The sequence below is a fragment of the Macaca mulatta genome, chromosome 3 (assembly GCF_049350105.2).
Source record: "Macaca mulatta isolate MMU2019108-1 chromosome 3, T2T-MMU8v2.0, whole genome shotgun sequence".
NCBI lineage: Eukaryota > Metazoa > Chordata > Mammalia > Primates > Cercopithecidae > Macaca > Macaca mulatta.
In genome coordinates, this window is record NC_133408.1 from 15,373,456 (window position 1) to 15,399,491 (window position 26,036).

At 45.1% G+C, this 26,036-nt stretch overlaps 1 protein-coding gene across 2 annotated transcripts in view; it reads right to left on the bottom strand.

Annotated features, from left to right (window-relative positions):
* HUNK (hormonally up-regulated Neu-associated kinase) overlaps positions 1-26,036 on the bottom strand; it is a 128,617-nt gene that overhangs the window by 27,260 nt on the left and 75,321 nt on the right. For both annotated transcript variants that reach the window (XM_077995849.1, XM_002803166.4), the window contains exons 5-6: positions 15,628-15,755; positions 5,589-5,724 (exon numbers count right to left, since the gene is read on the bottom strand). In XM_077995849.1, coding sequence (XP_077851975.1) covers positions 5,589-5,724; positions 15,628-15,755 — 264 coding nt within the window. The remainder of the gene's footprint in view (positions 1-5,588; positions 5,725-15,627; positions 15,756-26,036) is intronic.

Below are 26,036 nucleotides of genomic sequence, written 5' to 3' on the forward strand. Positions count from 1 at the left end.
TTACATGGGGGGTCCAGGGCTCAGCTGCAAAGTGGGGTGCTCTCAGAGGAAGACAGTTAAAGCTACTTCACAGGGGTACTGTGACGATAAACTCCTTGGGACACATTGGCAAAGAAATACCAGGCTTCATTCATCTACCCATTCATTTGTTCACCCTCCCAGTGGGGAAGAAAGAATGTAAATTCACTTAGTCATCCTGATAGTCCTATGAGTAGGTACTATCACTATCCCAACTTTACAGATAACGAAACCAAAGCCCACAGCAATGCAGTCAGTACCTTGCCCAGGGTCACAGAGACAGGAAGTGACAGCCCTAGAATTAAGAACCAGCAGCTGGGTTCAATGTCTAGAGGCTCACTGCTTCCCAAATAAACAGATACATCCATCATCATCATCATCATCACCATCATCCAATGGCTACAAAGACTGAGAAACCAGGGGGAGGGCTCTAAGGGAGTGTGTGTGTTGGTAGTGGGGCTGTGTCAAAAGAACATTCTACATCCCTTAAGAGTGATACAAAGAATGATGGCATTCTGAGCAAACTATCGCAAGGACAGAAAACCAAACACCACATGTTCTCACTCATAGGTGGGAATTGAACAATGAGAACACTTGGACACAGGGTGGGGAACATCACACACTGGGTCCTGTCGTGGGATGGGGGAAAGGGGGAGGGACAGCATTAGGCGATATACCCTAATGTAAATGACGAGTTAATGGGTGCAGCACACCAACATGGCACATGTATACATATGTAACAAATCTGCATGTTGTGCACATGTACCCTAGAACTTAAAGTTTAAAATAAATAAATAAATAAATAAAGTAATACAAAGAGGGCAATCGAAGTAGAAAGCAAGCTTATCTGGCTGGAGAGCTGCTAGCCTCCATGTCAAGGGGTCTGAAGACATTTTGGATGGAACCTCAGAGCTATAATGCCCAGAGAAACCCCACAGGGTAGCCCCATAATTGTAAAGAAGAGGAGACGATGCAAATTCTCCTGTAGGAAGAGAACTTGCCCAGTTCACACGGCCGGCTGGCAGGCGCACCGAGAGCAGAACGCGGTCTCCTGACCATTGCCTGCCACCGGTCGGTGTAACCTACATCAGTTCTCCCTCTGCTCCATTTGCCTAAGTGCCGTCCCAAAAAACAAACAAATGAAAACACACCCAACAAACAGTGAGATCAGCCTTCCTCATTCCTGTTTGCCACGAAATTACACATTCCAGATAACAGGTGGGAGAGGGATGGGCATGATTACTGGTTTAAAAAGTATATTAATAACATGTTCATTTTTTAAAATAACTACTTGAGGTCTATCAAAACAATGCAGAGTGAACAGTGGTTTGGAAATACCTGGGAACCCCAAGAGCAGGGCACCCCCAGAGGGCATGGGGTATTCTGAAGAAAGGTCAGTATACCCCATATATACTGGGGTATACTGGAAAGGATACTGGGGTATACTGGAAAGGAGGGGTATGCACAGGGGCAGACACCCCATCTCTGCCTTTTATGTCCAGTATCTTCAAAAACGAGCTCTGCCATAATGTAAATGGTCAACTGACTCTGGACTGAGAGGAATAGTTTGAACGTTTTCCAATAAACAATGCATAAACCTGGTGCTCTCCAGTATCACTTATCGAATCTGTATATGGCTGCATGTTTGGATGACACAGAGAATGGTACAACGTTCCAGAATACTAGGTATTATCTGAATCGCGCAAATTTACACGCAATCTGTTTTGATACCATGGATCTAATTTGGTCTAATTCTGTCTTGTATTGCCTGTAACCTCCTCCCCTCCCACCAGTTCCAAAGCTAACTGGAGGGGTGGAGAGACTGTCCAGGTCCCTGCAGGGAGACAGAAAGAGGCAGCAAGGTTGGCTCTGTACAAATGTCTGAAACCCAGCACTTTAGGAGACTGAGGCATGGAGATTGCTTGGGACCAGGAGTTTAAGACCAGCCTGGGCAACACAGCAAAACCCCCATCTCTACCACAAAAAGAGAAACACTTAGCTGGGGATGACAGCACATGCCTGCAGTCCCTCTACTATAGAAGCTAAGGTGGGAGGATTGCTCGAGCCCAGGAGTTCTAGGTCACAGTGAGCTGTGACTGCGCCACTGCACTCCAGCCTGGGCTACGAAGGAAGACCTGTCTCAAACAAAAAAAAAAAAAAAAAGAAAAAAAAGGTCTGCACCTGAATCAGCAGGGGAGCCGGGCACCTAGCAAACATCTGTTGACTGACTGGCACAAACATTTATTCATAAAAGATTTACTTTCAAAGACATTTCCCTCTTTGCTTTTAGAGATCAACTTGGCAGCTGAAATGACTTCACAGGAGAAGGCTTGACAGAAGAGTGATGTAAAATGTGAGACCTTTCTTTTCCTTACTTTCTCAAAAGGAAACTATTGACAACACTTAAAATCCATCTGGGGCTAGGTATGTTGGGACACTACAAAATATACTTTATAAAGAAAATACCCTTTCTCTGCTTGTATGTTCTCATTCCCTTTATCTACAGGCCAGTAAAACCAGAAAAATAAATATAAAAAACACATTTTTTTTGTCTTAAAGATAAAGGTTTTTCAAAATAAACACTGTAAACAACATGTACCTCCCCCAACAGCTTAGAATTCTGGTTCCAGGCCAGACACGGTGGTGGCTCATGCCTGTAATCCCAGGACTTTGGGAGGCTGTAGCAGGTGAATCACTTGAGGCCGGGAGTTTATGAACGGCCTGGGCAACATGGTGAAACACTGTCTCTACTAAAAATACAAAAATCAGCCAAGTATGGTGGTGGATGTCTGTAGTCCCAGCTACTCAGGAGGCTGAGGTGGGAGACTCGCTTGATCCCAGGAGGCAGAGGTTGCAGTGAGCCGAGATTGTGCCACTGCACTCCAACCTGGGCGACAGATCGAGACTCTGCCTTAAAAAAGAAAAATAAAGAAGAATAATTCTGGTTCCACTACTTAAAAACCAAACACTGATTTGCCTCTAGCATGAAATGAGCAATGGGCCTCGCATAAACAGAAGACACGGAGTGCTGTTTTCCTTAGCACGCGAGATCTCAGCCCGTTTTACAGTCCACTGAACCAGCTTCATGTGCAGCCATCATGCTGCTGACCAAGTCCAAATGCAAAAACCATTACACTAATCTGGCAACAACAGGATAGGAGTTTGAATTTATGTTTTAATCTATCAAAGTCTGTCTGCAAACTGTGGGAAAGCCACAAACATGAGATGTCGCCTCCTAATTCTTTGTGAATGAAGATGCAGCCAGCAAGGAGGGGAAACACCGTCTTTCTCACACCAGCTCCACTTTCTCCAGCAGCTGCCGCATTGAGTGGATTGATTATGCTCATTTAGGCGGTGATTACATGAGCTTAATGACTCACGTGGCCGCCACCAAGGCCCCCTCCTTTAACAGAAAGCGTACCTGCGTGCTGCTCTCCATCATGAGTGTAGATAATGAGGCAAGGTCCTTTCAGCTTTGCTCCCTGCCTCGCTTTAGAGTAGTATTTCTGGTGTCTGTTTCAGATCCTGGCCCACATCGAGCTGTTATTGGAAAACAGCAATCTATTTCCAGGTTCCCTTGGTAACCTAAGTCACCTAGACTTTGTTTAAATTACCTCCCATGAGCCAAATGCTAGAATTCTAGATGGCAACAGAGTGAAACCACCTCCTCTCTGGGCACGGTGAGTGTAAATTTGGCACTGAAGTGTGGATGCAGACTCCCACGCCCCTTTAAAGTTTTTCTAGAGCTTCCATCCCAAGCAGAGCCCTGCCTGGCCATCTTCTTTGAAGGACTCAGCATTTCAGCTTTCATAAGGCTTGCCGGGTGTTTCTAGACCTTTCTAGGCATTGAAACTATGACTACACAGGACACCCTTTTCTCTGCCCTTTCAGTCTCCCATCTGCCCCTCTGGGTCAGTGGTTCTCCTGCCTTCATCCAAGCCTGGTCAAACGTACAAGACACCCCAGCTCTAAACGAAGAAGGAAGGTGGGTCCCAGTCTTAGAAGGTACTGAGCCCATGTGGTCTCCTTATTTGCATGAAGACAGCCAAAATAAGGGCCTTCATTCCCTTGCTCAGGTTAGTTAGAAACAGGACAAAGGAGTAGAAAAAAATATACAAGGAAATGTTTTTGCCGGGCGCAGTGGCTCAAACCTATAATCCCAGCACCTTGAGAGGCGGGAGGATCGCTTGAGCCCAGGAGTTTGAGACCAGCCTGGGCAACATGGCAAAACCCTTTCTCTGCAGAAAAATAGAAAAAATTGCCTGACATGGTGACTCACGCCTATGGTCGCAGCTACTCAGGAGGCTGAGGTGGGAGAATCACTTGAGCTCAGGAGGTGGAGGCTGTAGCGAGTTATGATCATGCCACTACACTCCAGCCTGGGTGACTGAGTGAGGCTCTGTCTCAAAAAAAAAAAAAAAAAAGAGAAATGTTTTTGAATTTGTAGTTAGCGTACCAACACAGAGAAGCATGGGCTGCCACAGGGAACCTGTCAGTGCTCCTATGCTGTGGGTTCCTGTCTGCAAACTTTGCTTAAAGAACCCTCCTCATGGAAACTGATAAAGTGGAGCCTTCACAGAAAGTCCACGGGAACACCCGGCCTGAAATGAGTGACTCCTATGCCTTTCCTTCCTGCCTCCCACATTTTAAAGCAGGGGTCTTAGGGCTGAAATAAACATCAAGAACAAGACAGAAGAAGGCATCTAAGGGTGGTTTGGAAAGGGAGGGGTGATCCCATGTGTTTCTGTCTGATGTTGGCAGGTGGGCTCGTGAGCTGATCACACACACGCAAACACATTCACACAAAGACTGGCTGGGCACGTTGGCTCACACATGAAATTCCAGCACTTTGGGAGACCGAGGCAGGCGGATGACTTGAGGTCAGGAGCTCAAGACCAGCCCTGGGCAACATGGTAAAACCCCATCTCTACTAAAAACACAAAATTAGCCTGGTGTGGTGGCACGTGCCTGTAATCCCAGCTCCTCAGGAGACTGGGGATGAGAATCACTTGAACCCAGGAGGCAGAGGTTGCAGTGAGCTGAGATTACACCACTGCACTCCAGCCTGGGTGACAGAGCCAGACTGTGTATCAAAAAACAAAACAAAGACCTACACACACACACAAATTTACACACAGAAACAGACACACAACACATACACACAGACACAACAACCATGCACACGGAGACCCAAGCAGACATAGACATTGTCTCTCTCTCTCTCACACACACACACACACTCAAGCCACAGCTAGTCTCAAAGGTCCCTTTGTGTGAACTAGAAAGAGGCACCCCCTGGGAAGACGCAGACCCTCAAAGCCTGGATGTCAGCCTCCATTCACTCCTCCTCCAGGTGACCCTGCAGGGTACAGGGCACAACAGCACACGGTGGTCCTGTCTACGCTTCCTCTTGTGGATGTGTGGGTGTGGGTGTTAGTGGGAAGGGGAGATAGCCAAGAGAGAACATGGCTTTTCCTTCAATCACGGACAGCTTTCTGTCCGGAACTGCTCGGGGCTTATAGGACAGGCCCCATCTCTCCCGAGGAGTCCCTCTGGGTACACGAAATTACCTGTTAGGATAGGTGATATTACAGGGCACTTTGCCCGTGTAATTCTCATTGAGCCAGCGATTCGCCAGTGCCTGCTGAATATTTGGCCTCTTCACAGGATCCGGTTCCAGGAGAGAGCGCAGGAAACTGATGGCACCTGGGAGACATTCGGGAAAGAACGTGCGCATGTTACAGGCTGAACGCAGACACCAGTGAAAGCCACCAACACAGGGGACTCGCCACCTCGCCTGCCCATCCCGAGCCACTGCTGGGGTGATCTCTGGGTCTCTGGGCAGGGTTCTGATTCAAGGATTCATAGAGCTTGGTTTCAGCCCCACCTCCCTTCAGACAGGAGGGGTGTGAAAAATCCCGTTTCTCCCTCTCTCTCTCTCCTTAAAAAATACACACCACAGGCCGGGCGCGGTGGCTCACGCCTGTAATCCCAGCACTTTGGGAGGCCGAGGCGGGCGGATCACAAGGTCAGGAGATCGAGACCACGGTGAAACCCCGTCTCTACTAAAAATACAAAAAATTAGCCGGGCGCAGTTGTGGGCGCTTGTAGTCCCAGCTACTCGGGAGGCTGAGGCAGGAGAATGGCGTGAACCCGGGAGGCGGAGCTTGCAGTGAGCCGAGATCGCGCCACTGCACTGCAGCCTGGGCAACAGAGCGAGACTCCGTCTCAAAAAAAAAAAAAAAAAAATACACACCACATATCCAAAGAATTTAAGTTCTCTGTCCAAGGGGAGCAACTGGTGCATGATAAAGCAAGAACCAGTTTGAGTCTCCCCATCCCCTGTGTTTCCCAAGACAACCTGTGGCCTTTTCTTGTTGCTTATAGGTGAGCCAAAAGGATGTTCTATTGACAGGCTTGCAGGAACGAAAGAAAATAAACAGAAAATGCCTGCTCGCAAGGAAGGTTTTTGGGTACTCAGGGAGAAGCCAGCAGTGTACAGGCATCCTAAGTTAGACCTCCCAACTGGGGACCACAGGACACTCAGAGTCTCAAGAGGCCAGAGAGGTCCTGCTTTCTGATCCTTTCTTTTAAAGCCATTCTGTGTGGCCGCCCACCTCTTCTCCAAACTCGCTGATGCCTCGCCCAGGCTGCACAGAGCCCACGCCCACCCAGCGCAGTCAATCAGGCTGTCAAGACACCAGAGCGCCACGCGTTTTTGTTAAAGTGTTAGGAAACCTCTGCATTAGTGACCCAGACTTTAAAATCCTAGTTTGTGTAAAAAGTTCTAGTGAAAACCACACTGTGAACCCATGTCCGCCTGATGGGTGCCTCCTTTTGCACTGTCTCTTAGGGGGCTCTTAGGGACTGCTTAGATGGACAGGATGCTAATATATTTTGTCTTTCTTTTTCAAGCCACCTGAAGTTCACTGTATCACATTAGTCATGCTGAGCACAGTGTGTAAGGAAAAGATACAAGAAACTGTTGAAAACCTATAAAACCCCTACAACCCCTTTTCCTTCCATCCCAGGGAAAAATAATGTTTTGTTGTTGTTGTTGTTGTTGTGTTTTTGAGACGGAGTCTCGCTCTGTCACCCAGGCTGCCTCCCGGGTTCAAGCAATTCTCTGCGTCAGCCTCCTGAGTAGCTGGGATTACAGGCACCTGCCACCACGTCGGGCTAATTTTTGTATTTTTAGGAGAGACGGGGTTTCACCATCTTGGCCAGGCTGGCCTTGAACTCCTGACCTCGTGATCCACCCGCCTTGGCCTCCCAAAGTGCTAGGATTATAGGCGTGAGCCACTGCGCCTGGCCAAAAATAATGTTTTAAATGCCCTGGGTTTCCTTTCATTTCGCAAATATTTACAGAGCACTTGTTGTCCATTCAAGCACTAGAGATAAGCTAATTCGTCTCTAAGCAGAATATTTGCATACTTTAAAATAATAACAATGGAGACAACTGTATGAGAGGTAAAAATGCGTTTATAATGCACATGAAGCCTTTTATTTTGTATTTATTTTATTCATTATTTTTTATATTTTGGAGACAGTGTCACACTGTCGCCCAGGCTGGAGTGCAGAGGTGCGATCATGGCTCGCTGCAGCCTTGACCTCTCTGGCTCAGGTGACCTTCCCACCTCAGCCTTCCAAGTAGGTGAGACTACAGGCATGCACCATCACGCCCAGATAATTTCTTAATTTTTTTGGTAGAGATGGGGTTTTGCCAAGTTGCCCAGGCTGGTCTCAAACCCCTGAGCTCAAGCGATCCTCCTGCCTCAGCCTCCCAAAGTGTTGGGATTAAGTGTGTGAGCCACCACACTCAGCCCATGAAGGCTCTTCTAAGGCTACCAAATTGTAGGAGAATATACAGCATACCCACATATAGGCAAAGAATGTCAGGGATGACTTCAAAATGCAGACGGTTTGTCTTGCTTGACTTGTGGGACTGTGATATTTTCTTATGCTCTAGCCCTTATTTTACAAAGTATTGCTATAATGTTCTTGCAATATAAAGAATTCTTTTATGTAGCTTTGTACTTGATTTCCAACATACCAAATAATAAACCCCAGAAAATAATAATGTGCTTGCTCCCCCAATTTTTCCATTCTTCTCTTCAAAGTTATTTTTTCAGTGTTCTAAGGTAATCTTCTTTGCAAGGAGAAGTCATAAAACGTCTTACTTTCTCAAAAGTTTTAAGTTGTCATTTTAACATTGTTCTTGAGGAAATGCTGAGCCTTTTTTCAACCCATTTTCTGCAGGGTAAAAATTAGGCCATCAAAAAAGGGGCCAGTTGTGATGCCAGAATCAACTCAAGAGAAATAATCTTTGCTAGGTCATGCAGCCAGGTCAACCTTCATGGTCAACCCACCACCAGGGTGGGTTCCCATCCTGTTGAAGAGGTTACCAGGTCATCTCCCTTTCAATAGTGGGTAGTCTCTACTGGATACCTACCCAAAGGAAAATAGGTCATTACATGAAAAAGACACTTGCACACATGTTTATAGCAGCACAATTCACAACTGCAAAAATATGGAACCAGCCCAAATGCCCATCAACTAACAAGTGGATAAAGAAAATGTGACATATGGTCAGGCACGGTGGCTCACGCCTGTAATCCCAGCACTTTGGGAGGCCAAGGCAGGTGGATCACCAGGTCAGGAGATCGAGACCATCCTGGGTAACACGGTGAAACCCCGTCTCTACTAAAAATACAGAAAATTAGCCGGGCATGGTGGCGGGCGCCCGTAGTCCCAGCTGCTGCGGAGGCTGAGGCAGGAGAACGGCATGAACCCGGGAGGCAGATTGCAGTGAGCCGAGATCACGCCACTGCACTCCAGCCTAGGCGACACAGTGAGACTCTATCTCAAAAAAAAAAAAAAAAAAGTAAAGAAAATGTGACTGTATATATGATATATATGTGTCATATACATATTTATGTCATATGTGTCATATATATATATACACACACACACCAAGGACTACTACTCAGTCATAAAAAGGAACAAAGTAATGGCATTTGCAGCAACCTGGATGGAGTTGAGATCATTATTCTAAGTGAAGTAACCCAGGAATGGAAAACCAAACATTGTATGTTCTCACTTACAAGTGGGAACTAAGCTATGAAGGTGCAAAGGCATAAGAATGACACAATGGACTTAGGGGACTTGGAGGGAAGGGTAGGAGGGGGCGAGAGATAATAGACTACACATTGGGTACAGTGTACACTGCTCAGGTGATGGATGTACCAAAATCTCAGAAACCACCACTAAGGAATTTATCCATGTAACCAAAAACCACCTGTTCCCCAAAAACATACTGAAATTTTGAAAAAAGGAAATATTGCCAGGAGCGGAGGCTCACGACTATATCCCAGCACTTTGGGAGGCCGAGGTGAGTCGATCACCTGAGGTCAGGAGTTCAAGACCAGCCTGACCAACATGGAGAAACCCCACCTCTACTAAAAATACAAAAATTAGCCGGGCATGGTGGTGCACACCCGTAATCCCAGCTACTTGGGAGGCTGAGGTGGTAGAACTGCTTGAACCCGGGGGCAGAGGTTGCAGTGAGCTGAGATCATGTCACTGTACTCCAGCCTGGGCAGCACAGAAAGACTTCATCTCAAAATAAAAAAAAAATAAAACAAACAAACAAACAAAAAAAAAACAGTGGAGTGGGTAGAAATGCATGCGTGGAGACCATGAGGTACATTTACCACTGTAAGTGTTATCGCTGGATACCCAGCTAAAACTCTAAAAAAAAAAAAAAAAAAAATTGTTTTTAACCTTTACTTTAGGTTCGGGTGTGCATGTGCAGGTTTGTTATATAGGCAAACTCGTGTCATGGGAGTTTGTTGTACAGGTTATTTCATCACCCAGGTACTAATCCTAGTTCCCAATAGTTATTTTTTCTGTTCCTCTCTCTCCTTCCACCCTCCACCCTCAAGTAGACCCCACTGTCTATTGTTCCCCTCTTGGTGTCCATGGTGTCCTCTTGGTTATACTTAGCTCCCACTTATAAGTGAGAACATGCAGTATTTGGTTTTCTGTTCCTGTGTTAGTTTGCTAAGGATAATGGCCTCCAGCTTCATCCATGTTCTTTAATAACTCAAAAATCAAACAGATCTCTGCTTTGCAGAATCTCTATTTGCTTCCCTTAACATCCCTGCATTGCAAGAGTGACTTAGATCTTAACTGGGGGCATCTATTGGTCAGATAAAGAAGATGAGGGCTTAATGAATCAGAGCGAGTGGGCTGTTGAGTTAATGTTTTCTGAGACATTGCTGTTGCTTACCCTCAAAGGACTTGGGCAACAACCCAGGGTTGCCTCAAAGGACTTGGGCAACAGTCCAGGCTTTTTCAAAGTATGATGAACCAGAAGTGCTAAGGACAAACTGGATGTGCATTTTTGTTCTATTTTCATAACTGAGCACTCTGCATCCTCAAAAACTGCTGATGAGCGCAAGTAATTTTAGTTCAAATCTCCACTGACGAATTTTCTTCCTTTGGACGTCACAGACATTGCGTTACTATCCAAAAAGGACTTTGAGAATATCCTTAGAGCTCTTTGAAGTTTGTTTTAGGGTCCTGAAAACCCCTATGCCTTATGAGCAAAAGAGATTAAAATATTCCTCACCATCATGGAAAGCCATGCCAGGCATGGCCACAGGCCACATGCCGCCCTCTACCTCTCTGAGATAACACTGAGGTTCTCCACTCAAGCCTGGAAAAATATACCACCCTGCTCAATGTAACACGCAGCACACCTTCCTCCATCGCAAACCCCACTTTCTTTCACGAGTCATCAGCTTTCCAAAGTCTGGACTGGCTTGTGTGAGCACCTAAACACGGTACCCAGTGAAACGGCCGCAGGTGACAGGCAAAGTCATCAGACTTTTCACATTAGCGTAGCCGGATAGATGCAAATAGAGACTACTCCGCGCTCAAAGCTCCCTCCTCATCACTTCCCAAGCTAAAGAACTGTTTGATCATCTGATCATCGTGCCTTCTTGGACATCGTCATTAGCACTGGCTCAACCCTCATGAAAGCTAACACTTCTCCTCCAGCTTGACTTTGGAGAATTCACGGCACAAAACCATCATCACCTGAACTGACTGCTTGGAATGTATTATAAATGCCAGCGTTGTGGTGTAGTGATGAAAAGGGAAGCAGTCTGAAAAATTGCTCAGCCATAAAAGGCATTTGCTACTCTGTGACATACAAGTGCCAACAAGCAAAAAGAAAGTGTGTACAAGAGAGACTTTGAAAGGCCCTCGAAGCTTAAGTTTGCAAATGGCATGACACAGATGAATGAAGGGCAGTTCTTTGGAAGCGTGTTCTGTGGATTCACAAGGGCAATAATGCTGTTTTCAACTCAAGTTTGGTAAAAAATCTTCCAACTTAATCTTCAAAAAGAGCAGTGGAATTAATAGATATGATAATTACATGTATGAGTGACAGGGCCAGGTGCAGTAGCTCATGCCTGTAACCCCAGCAGTTTGGGAGTCTGACTCAGGAGGATTGCTTGAGCTCAGGAGTTCAAGACCAGCCTGAGCAACACAGGGAGACCCTCTCTCTATAAAAAATACCCCCCACAAAAAAAAAATTAGCTGGGCATGGTGGCATGTGCCTGCAGTCCCAGCTACTTGGGAGGCTGAGGCAGGAAGATTGCTTGGTCTGGGAGGTTGAGGCTGCAGTGAGCCATGATTGTGCCACTGCACTCCAGCCAGGACGACACAGTGAAACCTTGTCTTAGACAAAAACAAAAACAAATATGAATGACAGAGTCATCCAATTAGTAAAGATGTGCATTAGTGAGGCACAATAAAACTGGCATATTTTCTATTTGGATTGACATTACTCAAAACATAAGGACATACAGACAATAGATAATACCTCCAACTTTTTGTAGGGGGGTGCATCTTATACTAAACAAAATCAGAGAAGAGTGAAATAACACAGCATGGTAGGAAAATCTAGGTTTTCAGTCAAGCAGACTTAATCTCTCTGAGACTCAATTTCCTCACTAGTAAACAGGGACTTACCTTGCAGGACTGTATGAAAACAACACCACATGAAAAACACCTACAAAGGATCACTCAATAAATGGCAGCTACTCATGTTACTGGTAAGCTAGTATTTTCAGATATAAGCAGGGCCAGGCTGGTTGGAAGGGAGAGGAGATAAACTTGATGGGATGCAAAGGATGGGAAAAATGGGAGGCTGTCAGAAGGGCAGCAGCTGATACTCAAACCTGAAGACATTCACTCTATAAACCAGGTAAGACTCCCTGGGCTGCCTCAGCAGCTGGTGCACTGCTCTGGGCCCTACTGGGTCAGGACAATTCCCAATCCTGAGCCATCAAAATAATCTACGGGCCACCTTTCCAGGTCACACAGGCACGTTAACACCAGAGTCAGCAACCTAGATTCCCTGAGCATCTATCATGTGCAAACACTTCACTTGGGACCTGGCTCAAAGGATTTCAATCCTAGTTGAAAAAAGATAGTTCTATATCCCAATAGTTATTTCAAAAAGGGGCAGATGGGGAGAGCATCAGATTCCCTAATTAGAAAATCAGATATAGAAATGCAATTCATGCTTGACAAGTCAAGACAACAAAGTCCTACAGGAATGTGAAGATCTTTAACAAGCACACACAGAGCTTAAGGCCAACGCAAAGCTGTCTGCTCAAAGCAGGAGCTATGTGAGGTTGGACGGCAATTCCAGTGATGCTGAAATTGCTGGGAACATTTTTAATATGTCTTCTTTGGGACTACTTTTGGATTATCTTTTAACATCTTCAGAACTGCAACTCTTGCTTCTTTAAGGTTAAATTTAATTTTCACAATAAAAAAAAAAAAAACCACTTAGAGCTCAACCTGCTAAGATTGTATAATATTATTGAAAGTAAAAACAAGGTATGATTCTGAAGCAATGAGACTGATTTTCTTGTGTTCTTAACCTACCTGTGTTCGTCGGCTCCTTTTCCCACAGCTGTGTGGGGCTCATGCTAACGCTAATCAACAAATATTTCTGGCTTTTCACTTTCAGCACACATGGTAGGGTTGCACTGCCCCATTCTCTTTAGTTGGGTGAAGCCATGTGCCATGTTTTAGAAAGCTTCCACTTACATCTGGAAGATTGGTGGAAGATTTAATTGCTGGTGAAAGAGCTTCTCTTTCTCTTTCCCTTTCTCCCTCTGCATGAACCAGAAATGCTGGAAATGGTGGCTGCTCCATCAGCCTTGGGCCCTTGGCTGGGCAGAACCTTTCAACATTTGATCCAACTCTCAATTGAGATGTAGCATGAGTGAGAAATAAACCTTTGTGGTCCTGAGCCACTAAGACTTGGGGGCTGATTGTTACTGCAGCATAACCTGGTCTATTCTGACTAATACAGTGAAGTGGCAGCAGACCAGCAGTTCTCCAGCTCCTCAGGCTCTCATCAGGCTCAAAGATAGCACTGTCTGCCTTTCCCAACTGTGGGGGTGCATTCATCCACCTATTGTCCTTTGTTATGGGTCACTTGAATAAAACAACGGTCCTTCAGTGGGTGAATGGTGAAACAAACAGCAGTATATCCACACCAGGGAATACTACTCACCAATAAAAAGAAACAACTCAGATTATCTCAAGGGAATTATGCTTTGTGGGGAAAAAAATGATTTACATATAACATTTTTGAAATGACAAAATTATAGATGATACAGGGTGGTAGCTGACAGGTCTTGGGGAGAGCAGGAGGAAGGGAGGTGGCTGTGGCTACAGGGGAGCAGCACAAGGGAACCTTGTGAGGGAACTGTCTTGCATCTTGACTGTGGTGGCTGTCACACAAGTTACTCATGTGGGCTATTTGGATCTCTTTGTATTATTTCTAGCAATTGTGTGTGAATCTACAATTACATCACAATGAAAAGTTTTTAAAATAATCTTATTTGTTAAAAAAAAAAACCTTTTTACTCTCTATCCCCTTGTCCCAATTTATTTTATTTTCTTTAGAGCACTTTACATTACCAAATACCACACATATTTATTACCCATTTATTTATTTTTAGCCTCCCCTGCTGATATATAAGCTTTATAAGGGTAGAGACTGGTTTGTTCTCTGTCTTCCTTAATCTAGAACACACCTAGCACACAATTGGTGCACAATACATATTCATGGAATAAGCTAATGAGTATATTATTTCATTATTTCATAATGAGTATGAAATACAGAATGAATGAATGAAGGGGCACACCTCAGAGTGCTCTGCCGCACTTTCGACATTTCTGAAAGCTCTAAAACTTAAATATGACAATACGTTTGACATTTTGCACATTTTCTAACTCTGAGAGTTATGACTCTCAGTGCAGAAATATTTCTTTTATAATGACAGAGCTGTAACTCATCTTCCCAAGGACTTAATGCCTCCTTTGCTTTCAAGCCTCCAGAGATTCTCCCCTCCCTTGAGGAGACAGTATGGGCTGAATTAGATCATTGCATACAAGAATGTGTCTCCACTTGGATTCCACTTGGCAAGATAAATTCAGGGTCAGCTTCATGCGTGCTTTTAAACTCAGAAGAAAAATACATAACAGTAGTAAAATAAAATGCTACATTTTAACTATCATAAATATCATAAGTTGCAGTTAAATAACTGCTTTCTTCTTTGGTCAAAAGCCTTATCTCAGTGAAGCTGAGTTTATTCTAAGGAGCCAATTAAATGCTCATCAAAGCCAAGCCAAGGCCAGGAACTTGAATTGTGAACCAAACAAAAGAACAAATTGTACTGATTTACTGGATCTGAAACCAAACCTTAATACAAACTGTTTACTGAAATGTGAACCAGCTAAAGCTTGAGAGAACTTTTCAAACACACCTGATGATTCAGTCTAATCAAGTAACTTAACCTCTATATACTTAAAAGCTTTTGAACAGGCTCAAAAACTCAACTCACAAAACAAATTGCAGCCCCAACTTCAATGCAACAAACATTTCTTGACAATAATTGCAGAAAGAAGATATATTGGAAATGTGACCACAAATCCTCTTTTCCAAGTCAACATCATAATATGGTGAGTTTTAAAACAATCAAGCCTGCAATTATTTTTCAAATGGAGAATATCAGATCCTTTGGATCTACGTGTTTTGTGCAGAAAGAGGAAGGAGGAGTTAGGGGTTCAGAATTATAAAGGAACAGGAAAGGATACAGGTGAAAGGCATGAGTGAGGCCGGGCACAGTGGCTCACGCCTGTAATCCCAGCACTTTGGGAGGCTGAGACAGGCGGATCATGAGGTCAGGAGATCGAGACCATCCTGGTTAACACGGTGAAACCCCGTCTCTACTAAAAAACACAAAAAACTAGCCAGGCGAGGTGGCAGCGCCTGTAGTCCCAGCTACTCGGGAGGCTGAGGCAGGAGAATGGCGTGAACCCAGGAGGCGGAGCTTGCAGTGAGCCGAGATCACACCACTGTACCTTGACATTTTGATTTAACACTAGAAAGAAATTTACAATCATGGGATAGACATAATACCATTGCTGCAAAACAAATACTGTTTCACAGGTGGACCCGAACTGGTCACAACAGAAGTCCTGAACCGTGATCTAGAATAGCAGGTGCATTACCTGTGGAGAGCTGAGTGGGGAGGGGGTTCATTTCTTTGTCCACCATCTTCTGGTACAAAGCCCTCAGGCTGAAAGGCTCCACCGTGAAAGGCAGCGTCCCGGTCAACATGGCATACATGTTCACACCTCTGAAAAGAGAGACATACACACGAAAGTGGAGTCAGGTCCCCTGGGGAGGGGAAGACACTGGAGACATGGGCTTCACCGAAGCATGAGAGCTGCTGCTTCCATGCCAACCTCAACAGGCCCTCTTCAAAGCCATCTTTGTAGAACGCTCAGTGTCACGTTCAAAGAGTTGGGTGAGGCCGGGCGCGGTGGCTCATGCCTGTGATCCCAGCACTCTGGGAGGTGGATCACCTGAGGTCAGGAGTTTGAGACCAGCCTGTGTAGCGCCTCCATCCCCAACCCCTGCCTCATCAGCCTGGACCACTACCTGCTCATCCCCTCGCTGCTGTGCTGCAAGCTGTGCATGAAGCCCCTGCACACCCTGGCACCCATCTCTAGTAAAAATACAAAAATTAGCCAGGCGTGGTGGCAGGTGCCTGTACTCCCAGCTACTGGGGAGGCTGAGGCAGGAGAATCACTTGAACATAGGAGGTAGAGGTTGCACTGAGCCAAGATCGCGCCATTGCACTCCAGTCTGAGTGTCAAGAGTGAAATTCCACCTCAAAAAAAAAGAAAGAAAGAGAGAGAGAGAGAGAAAGAAAGAAACAAAGAAAGAAAGAGAGAGAGAGAGAGAGGTAGGGAGGGAGGGAGGGAAGGAGGGAGGGAGGAAGGAAGGAAGGAAGAAAAAGAGAAAGAAAGAAGGAAGGGAGGGAGGGAGGGAAAGAAAGAGAGAGAGAAAGAAAGAAAAAGAAAGAAAGAAAGAAAGAGAAAGAAAGAAGAAAGAAAGAGAGAGAGAGAAAGAAAGAAAGAAAGAAAGAAAGAAAGAAAGAAAGAAAGAAAGAAAGAAAGAAAGAAAGAAAGAAAGAAAGAGAAAGAAAGAAAGAGAGAGAAAGACAGAAAGAAAAGGCAGGCTTGGGTGAGAGCACTTGAATGTGAAGACCCGGAAGGCGACCACAGAGAAAAACAGGAGTTTCAAGAGCGTCAGGAACCACCTCCTGAGGAGGGAACCATGGCCCTCTGCTCTCTCCAAATGCTATGGCAGGAAGAAGTCAACGGCAAGGAGGCCCAGACCAAGCAATGTAAGAAACACCTGGGAGACGTCAGGGACCTCAATTAAGAGTAGTATTGCCATTATGTGGTTTTCCAAGGATGGCTTAGAAGGTGGTACCTGGAAAAGGCTGACCAAAAAATACAGGAAAAGCCCCCCACACCGGAAGCTCCCGTCACAGGCAAACTGTGAGCCAGGTTACCACTCAGCCCTCAGAAACGAAGCCTCATACCAAAACCCGGCATTTTGCTCTACTCTTAAATTTTGCCGTGGCTTGTAACTAGAGAAATTTCTGGGGAGGTGCCCTTCCTTCCTGCCCTGATTTTTTTTATTGTTCATTGTGAGATTCTGCCACCTGGCCCCAACCCAACATCTCAGATGTGGTTGAAATACCTTCTGAATAAGCTTAACTGCCCCTATCCAAAGCCAATCTGAGAACAGAAACATCTTCTTAGAGGATTTTTGTTTTCCTGATGTGCAAATCTAACATCGTTTTGATGAGATTTCCTGATGGGGATGAAATGTCTGCCTACCAAGAGGTCTCAAGTGTTCAAAAGCGCCCAAGGGAATATATACTTTATAAACAGGCACTAAGATTTCCGGTCAAAACAAATCCAATGAGACTGATTGAAATTAAGACCCTCGAGGCCCAATTCCAAGGCGGCCCCCTCTGAATTACGGCATTTCAGATAATGACAGGCGCTGGAGCCCACAGCTCCCGCTAGAAATCATTTGCTAATTTCAGACCTATACTAAGACCTGGTTCCCACTCACAGTGGAGTTAGGGGGACAGATGCATAAACAGTCATTCCACAAATACTTGCTGGATGGCTCTCTGCCCCAGGCAAGACTATAGGTGCTGGGTACTGGGGACCAGAGAAAGACCTGCCCTCTTGGGGTTTGAGTGGGGAAGAAGACAGGCAAGCAACATGCGAACAAATAAATGAGCACAGTCCTTTCAGGGGGTGATCAGTGCAAAAGGAATAAGAAATGCTGAATTGCACCACTTTTGACCACAAGAGGAATTCAATGAAGGGAGAAAGAGAACTTAGAAACAGGTACATGAAGAGGGGACGCCACGCAGGCAGTGACTGCATGTGTGTGAGCGCATGTATCTTTGGCTGGCTGGTTGTGTGGCTGGAGAGATAAAAAGGGCATAAACAAAGAAATGGAAACAAGAATGAACAAGGCACACACAGAGCTATTTGAGCAGCATTTCCCTGTGTGTGTTTAGTGGAACACACCCGCCGGGCGAGGAATAGGGGTTAGGCAGATACAAGTAGCATGGCCAAATAATTTGGGGAGTAGTTATGTTGTATAAGTGGATTAAAGGGGCTCAAAATGGAAAGTAGGAAACTGTGGCAGGAAATCAGCAGGTTGCTGTTAAAATCAGAATGGGAATGATGGCACGCAACAGAAAGGGAAAGGCAAAGACGCAGTGGAGACATTTGAAGGGCACGTGCCAGGTGGCAAACTCAGAATGCAGGACCAATGTTGGTAACAGAGTGGTACTGAGGAGGCTGAGGAGGAGAGACAGGTTAGGGGTGCAGGGAAGGAGTATCAGCGCTAGTGATATGTTTGAGAAGGTACTATGCAATGCTGCACTTTGAGTGTGTTTGAGGTAGAGCTCAACATTCTTGCTTCGAAAAATTATTGGAGATCAGTAAGAGGGAATGCTAAAAGGGTCACAAAATTGTAGAGTTTTGCATACAAAGAGGACTTGGACACACAGCTTTTATGGATGGAAACCTTCTGGCACATCCCACAAAGCTGTTGCTGAGGACCACTGAACAACCTCCAAGATAAGCTGTTCCCAATGTTTCTGAGCCAGGGCGATTCTATGCAAAAATAAAGCTTTCCAAGACTAAGCCAACGTCTACATCTTCTGTTCTTTGGTTGTGGAACAAGACCAGTTTCTCTTCCATGGTCAGCACTTCACATCTTTGAAAACTAGAACCAGGATCTTCCCACCCTTCTCGGTCTTCCCCAGTCCGGGACCTCAGGCCTTTTGCCTGTGCTTTATTTGACACAGTTGGGAGTCTCCTTAACAACCCAGTCCTCTGCCCTGAATACACACCGGCAGGTTCATGCAGTTAATGAGCTTTAATGCTTCGATGCTACAGAGCAAAGACCTCATATTTCAACAGAGTTGGAGTGAACTGAGTTAAGGGGAAGAAAAAACAAAAAGATTCTGTCCCTGCTCACCACCTCTGAGTGCCTAATCCTACCCTAACATTCATACCTAAAGCTGAAGAGCCTGCTACTTACACAGTATCATTTTGTTCTGCAGCAAGTGTTTCCTAATGCCTAACTCATGCAGTATTTCTCAAACTGAGGGACGCAGACACATCCTCAGGGGTGCGGCAGTTCCAATTTTTATTTTCTTCTTGGCAACAGACTAAAACATTTCACAGAGCATAACCAGGGGCATTGGATGACCATCGTATAACTAACAACACCCTCCACCGCACACACCCAATTTCAGTGCCTGCTTTGGTATTTCTTTACCAATGAACTATTTTTGCCAAAAAAAAAAAAAAAAATCACTTTTATTGTCATAGCCTAATGAGAAGGAAGCAGAGCTGGACTTAATGTGTCAGTGATGCGTCTATGCTTCTACCAGAGGAAAAGAAAGTCTCCTGGTGACTGGAATAGCGCGTCGTTTGTCCTCAGATCAGTGGCATCAGCACCACCTGAGAATTTGTTGAAAATGCACATTCAGCCAGGCGCAATGGCTCAAACCTGTAATTCCAGCAATTTGGGAGGCTGAGGCGGTCGGCTCTCTTGAGCTCAGGAGTTCGAGATCAGCCTGGGCAACATGGTGAGATCCCATTTCTACAAAAAATACCAAAATTAGCCAGGCATGGTGGCACGCACCTGTAAGTCCCAGCTACTTGGGGGACTGAGGTGGGAGGATCACTTGAGCACAGGAGGTTGGGGCTGCAGGGAGATGTAAGTGTGCCACTGCACTCCAGCTTAGGTGACAGAGCGAGTCCCCGACTCTTAAAAAAAAAAAAGCAAAAACAAAAAGCAAAGAAAATGCACATTCCTGGGTGCCACTGCACATCTCTGGAATCAGAAACTCTGCGGTGTTTTTGCAAGCCCTCCAGGTGCTTCTGATGCGTACTCAAAAAACTGGAAAGATCCTGGAAGAATGAAAAGTTTTAGGGGAGTTGAGGCATCACAAGATGGGCCTGACAATGTCGAAGAACCTGTGCCCAGCAGTGAGAACTGCACTCATGCTGTGTACAGCCGTTCCCTTCCCACAAAACATTAGCCACTGCATTCATGTTGCTCATTTGAATATTCTGGAGTTCTTTTACTCTCGGTTATATTTAACCTGTAAATGAGTTTTGGTTTTTTCAGTTGTATAGGGCCATAAATAAAAGGAGTTTAATTTGGGGCTCATGTACTTATAAATAACATTTAAAGAAAAATAACTCACGTCAACACACACAGTTATGAAGAATGTTCTTCGTTTAAAAAGACAGTGTGTAATACTCAAGTTTGCAGAACACTGCTCTATGACCTTTTCTATTCCCTTTCATCTTTAGGGCGCACCTAGCTTTCTGTCCCAGGTGGGGGTGTCGTATAGTGCAGATGCCTCTAGGAGGTAGGACATCGTGATAATGGGAGGGGAACCGCACTAAAGGGGTTTGGAGAGCCTATGAGGCCAGAGGAGCAACTGTAAAGCCTTTATGAATGTTTCTTTCTTGAAGGAGACCCTGAGCCACCACACTGCTTGCCTCTTTGTCACCGACTGGCTTCAACAGATGCCAAAAGTCTCCTCAAGTCACTGCATATTACACTGGTCTTTGCCTCTCTCCGTCATCTGGCTGGGACCACAGATAAGATGAACAGATGCTTGTCTTCAAGATGGTGCCAGGGCCATCCAGGTGGCAGGTCTGGCCAGGGTTGAGCAAGTGCTTTTTATAGTAACTTTAATTGATGACTTTACAAACTGATTCCAGAATTCCATTTCTCTTGGAGGAGTTTATCATCGATGGAAAAAAAAAAAAGAAGAAGAAGAAGCAGCTGTCACAAATCCTTCAAGAGGACCCACCTCTCTCATCCTAGGGTCTCTCATTCATAGGATGTGGATAATAATAATACCTACCTTCAGACTGCATGAGGGTCACATCAACTAAGCCACAGAAAGAACTGAATTCTGTAGTTGGAAGAAATTAAGCTTGATAAATTGTGATCTATTGTTTCATCAAAAAACCTTTCTTAAAATAAGAGGGAAAAAGCTACAATTTTATTTGTACTGTGTTGCCAAATAAGAATGGAAACCTGGCCAGGCACAGTGGCTCATGCCTGTAATCCCAGCACTTTGGGAGGCTGAGGCGGGCGGATCACCGGAGGTCAGGAGTTCGAGACCAGCCTCAACATGGAGAAACCCCATCTTTACTAAAAATACAAAATGAGTTGGGCTTAGTGGCGCATGCCTGTAATCCCAGCTACTCAGAAGGCTGAGGCAGGAGAATCTCTTGAACCCAGGAGGCGCAGGTTGCGGTGAGCAGAGATTGCATCATTGCCTGGGCAACAAAAGCAAACTCCATCTCAAAAAAAAAAAAAAAGAAAAAGAAAACCTACGTGAACAGTCATACAGTCCTAGCTAGGAAATTTCAAAAGGGAAACCAGATTGAGCACCTTAATTCCTTTCCCCCAGAGTTTCCATACACGTTTAATATCTGGATAAAGAGAAGCCTAGTCCCTCTGACATTTCAGAAGTATGTGAGGATACCAAGGGAAAAATGTGGAATGCAGTTTATAAACCTCTGTAATCCCATAGAATTAGTAGGAGTTTCAAAACATGTTCAGAATTTCCTGATGGGTCTTTTGAAATATGGCCCAGGGGCTTTCTGGATTCTCTGTGGCAGACATGGGATTCCCAAGAATCAAAGACAGTCTTAACAAATGAGAGGGAGGGACAAGAGAGGACAACAATCAAATATGACCGGGGGTTTTTCCAGCAGAATGAAATAAGGGTGAGCTATCGCAGGCTGGAAGAAAACCCAAAGATACTAGGCAGCGTGGAATACTCTGATCGCACAAGAGGAAGACGGCAGACAATGCGGGGGCAGCAGAAAGAAGAGGAAAAGCGCCCTTACTTGTGAAATACAAACGGGGAAGCTTTGGAATTAAGTCAAAAGCCAAATGGCCATCCTGATATTTAGTCTGATACACAAAAAAATATTCCCTGGAGGAAAAGCTGTGGCATCACCTGCCGTCCCAAAGAGGAAAGACATGGAGCCACTGCTCCCTGGAGAAGTCGCTGGTAATTTTAACAAGAGGCAGGGGACAAAGCAACGGACAGAGCCATCCCGGCACGTGGAGGGAGGGTCTGGTTACTTGTTCTTAAGGGGCATGTGAACAGGAACCTCAGAAGCTGCCCAGTTTATACATAGTGCAGTCAAAAGGACCTTCGGGAGACGTACCTTACTTCCGTGTGGCTCTCCAAGAAAGGAATTGCCTTGGAAAAATTAAAACTAACTTGTCACCTGAAAGCAATATCTTTCCATCTTTCAGTATCAACTTTTAATAATACAACTTCCAATTTAAGGTCTTGTAAGTAGACTAGGAATCAATTCATCCATTTGGAAAATCTCAAATTTCACCACTGTTCCATTAAATGGTCTATGTTTAGCAAGAAATTATTTTCTTGTGGATTTCAAGATGGTTGTTTCTCTTCCTTTCCTTCGTTCCTTTCTTCTATGTTAAATATGCATGCTAGCTACAAAGGAAAAAAAATCTCATACTTTATAACTGAATAATCTCAGAAGCTAAGGGAAACCTCTCTTAAAAGTCAAAAGCCCTAAGGTTCCCCAAAGGAGTCATAGCGTTCCTCTTCCCACCACCTCCTGCTAGCCTTCATTTTGAGAGGGTCTCAACAGAGAGAAAACACTAATACCATCCTTCCATATTTGACCCCTGCCAGTAGCTTATGATATCTGGTAGTACTTACAAAACACTGAGTCTGAACAGTAGCTGATGATATCTGGTAGTACTTACAAAACATTGAGTCTGAACAGTAGCTGATGATATCTGGTAGTACTTACAAAACACTGAGTCTGAGGCCTAGAACAACTTCTCTCACTCTCCCTCCTGAACACCCAGTTCTATTTGGAGACAGGAGAGTTATTTGGAGACATGGTGCCTCTTGGCCAAGTTGTCTACCCAAAGGTACAGCACTGGAGACAGGGATTTTTTTTTTCCACTAAGTGAAAACAGATTCAATGAGCTAGGAAGGTGGACTGAGTGTGTTGTGCGTGACTCTCCAGGAGGCACCAGGCCCTCACACAAGTACTTCACCCATCCATCCCAAGGACCCCCATGAGAGCAGAGGACAGCTTTAGCCCAAAAACGTTGTGTTCTCAATCTTCTCAGGATAGAACTCTCCATTTCTGTTTTCCTCACCAGTAGGGATTCACTGAAGGTTGCACGTGAGTATTGTAATATTCTGAAGATAAAGTTAATTTTGAATTCTTTTCAATTAAAAAGTACATCTGCATTAAAGTTGTTTTAAATTAGCATATATGTCACTCGGAGGAAAAGTCAATTCACAGTAATAAAAGTTCAATGCACCAGAAGGAATATTTTTGGTGTTTGTGTCTGAAACCTCAAAGTTCATTGGAGACACACACATCAATATATTTTATTTATATATAATATATTTATATATTATATATATATATAAAATGCGGGGTAAGGGTAAAGGAAAGAAGTGAATTACTTTACAGCTATTTTTTCTGGTCTTGAAAATAATGACCATTGAAAATAATGGAAAACCCTCAAGAAAGTGCACTATTTCCCATTTCCATTGTTAATTATGGCTTCACTGGAGGAGGGTCCTGGGGGCCCTATTAGTAGGGAAGCGCTTTCTTTCCCAAGGTTTCTTTCAGTGACAGGCTGATTTTCTTCCTAAATCCATCTCAGAAGTTGTGGATAAAGTCCCTGCCATCCATCAGGTCCAAAGCCTCCAGGAGGGGAGTTTGCGCTTTTGGAAGTGAACTCTTCATTCTGTTTTTGTTTCAGAGCCATAAAGAGAGAAGCCATTTTATAATAACAGTGTCTAACCCGGTGAGAAAATCAGTTCCATTTTCACTCTCATTTTAAACAGCCTTCTACATTAAATTCACTTTGGGTTTTCCATCTCCACTTCTGCCAGCAAAGTCATGGGCACCAAACAGAAACCTAACCCGAATCTCAGACACAACACTTCAAAGCAGTAGAAAATTATCTCTTAAAAGGTACTGAAGTTTTATGTTTTTGCCAAAATTAAGAGGAAGAGAAATGAGATGTGTCACACCTATCAGCCTTTTGCATATGCTGTTCCCTCTGCCTGGAACGTTTCCCTGCCCGTTCTCCACCTGGCCAACTCCACTCATCTTTCAGGAACAGATCAAACTTGCCTACAGATGCCTTCCTGACTTAACCCAGCTGTGCAGCCATGTGTACTAGGGCTGCCATAACAAAAAAATCTGTTTTATTTCTCACCAGTTTACTTTTGACCTTTCCTGGCCTTCTTCCCTGACACCTTCCTCTTCCCATGGCTGGTTCCTTCTCATCTTTAGGATCTGGCTTTGAAGTCTTCTCCTCAAGAGGCTACTCCATCTTCTTACCTGAATCTCTCTCACTTCCTCCACAGACGTTACCACACTCAGTTTATAGCGTTTTAAAATACCGGCTGTTTGTCCCTCTAGCATGTAAACTCCACCAGGGGAAGTACAACGTAATAGAAGCAGCAGAGGGTGGTGACTCAGAGGCCTAGAGGCAAACCACATAGGTCAAATCCTGGCTCTGTCACACGCTGGTGTATCATGTGGGCAAGTGGCTGAGGCTCTTCATGCCTCAGTTTCCACACCTTTAAATTGGGAGTAACACAGCACTACCTTGAAGGGTTGTTAGGCGGATAGGATGAGTCAATCCATGCTAATCATTACAAAGAGCTTGGCACCCTCCCTCTCTCTTGTTTCCTCTCCCATCATGTGATCTCTGCACACACTGGTCCCCTGCACCTTCCACCATGAGTGGAAGCGGCCTGAGGCCTCACCAGAAGCAGATGCTGCCACCATGCTTCTTGTACAGCCTGCAGAACCATGAGCCAAATATACCTCTTTTCCTTATGAATGACCCAGCCCAGGTATTCCTTTGCAGCAACAAAAGACAGACTAAGACAGGGGACCTCTTGGTCTTTCAGGCTCCCATAGCCTTTTGTGCTTGTGTGTGTGTGTGTGTGTGTGTGTGTGTGTGTGTGTGTGTGTGTGTGCGCGCGCGCGCGCACAAATTCTTCCTCTCATAGCTTCCCATTTAGCATAAATGAGTTCTCTAGCTGTTAAGAAAGTGATTATAGACTCACATATTCATATTTATCCACTCAATGCATATTTATCGAGGGAAGACTGTGCCAGACACCTGTGAGAGTTCTTAAGGGTTGGAAGAAATCCATAATGGATTTCCTCCCATATACAACTCTGATCCACTGGTATTAGCTGCTGGGAGGGGCTGTGTTGAGGGGGATTCAGAGGCCTTCTCAGAAGGGAAGTCTATGACTAGCAATGCCCTAGAAGAGAAGGCATCCTCTGCTGCTCCACTCCACTAGCTCTACATGACCCCAGCCCACCTGGGCCCGTCATCAGCGCACCACACACACCCCATATGCAGCCTGCACACCAGACCACACCTGCGAAGTAACTGGGAGCCCAGGCTTCAGCAATGGGCAGCTCCACTACATTCGGGCTCACGTGTGCCTCTAGGCAGCACTCATCACTCTCTTCTATCTGTGCAAACTGGGGGCAAGAGATGTGCCTCACAGGACTGTCCTGAGGATCATGGGTGACTAACCAGGGCACCCAGCCTGCTCAGGAGTAGAAGCTGATTCCTGACCTGTTTCACCTCTTCGCTGACAAGCAGGTCCTCTTAGCCAGGGTTCCAGAAGAGTTGGCCCCTTCTGGGAAAGTTCCGGGAATTCCCTCTCTCTCCACATCTTGTTCTGGTCTCTGTTTCTTCTCAATCTCCAACCGGAACATCCTCAGCTCCTCTCGTTTCTAGAGCCTTGAACTGACCCACATTCCTCTGTTTGCTTTCTTGGCCAGCTTCAGCCCTGACCTGCCAGATTCTGTTTCCCTGGATGAAACACCTGCTCCTTCCTCCTCTGTCCCTCTTTCCCTTTTCTCTTCCCTCCTCCCTCCCTTCCTCCTTTCCTTCTTTCCTTTCTCCTTCCTCTTTCCTCCTTCTCACCTTCTTTTTTTCC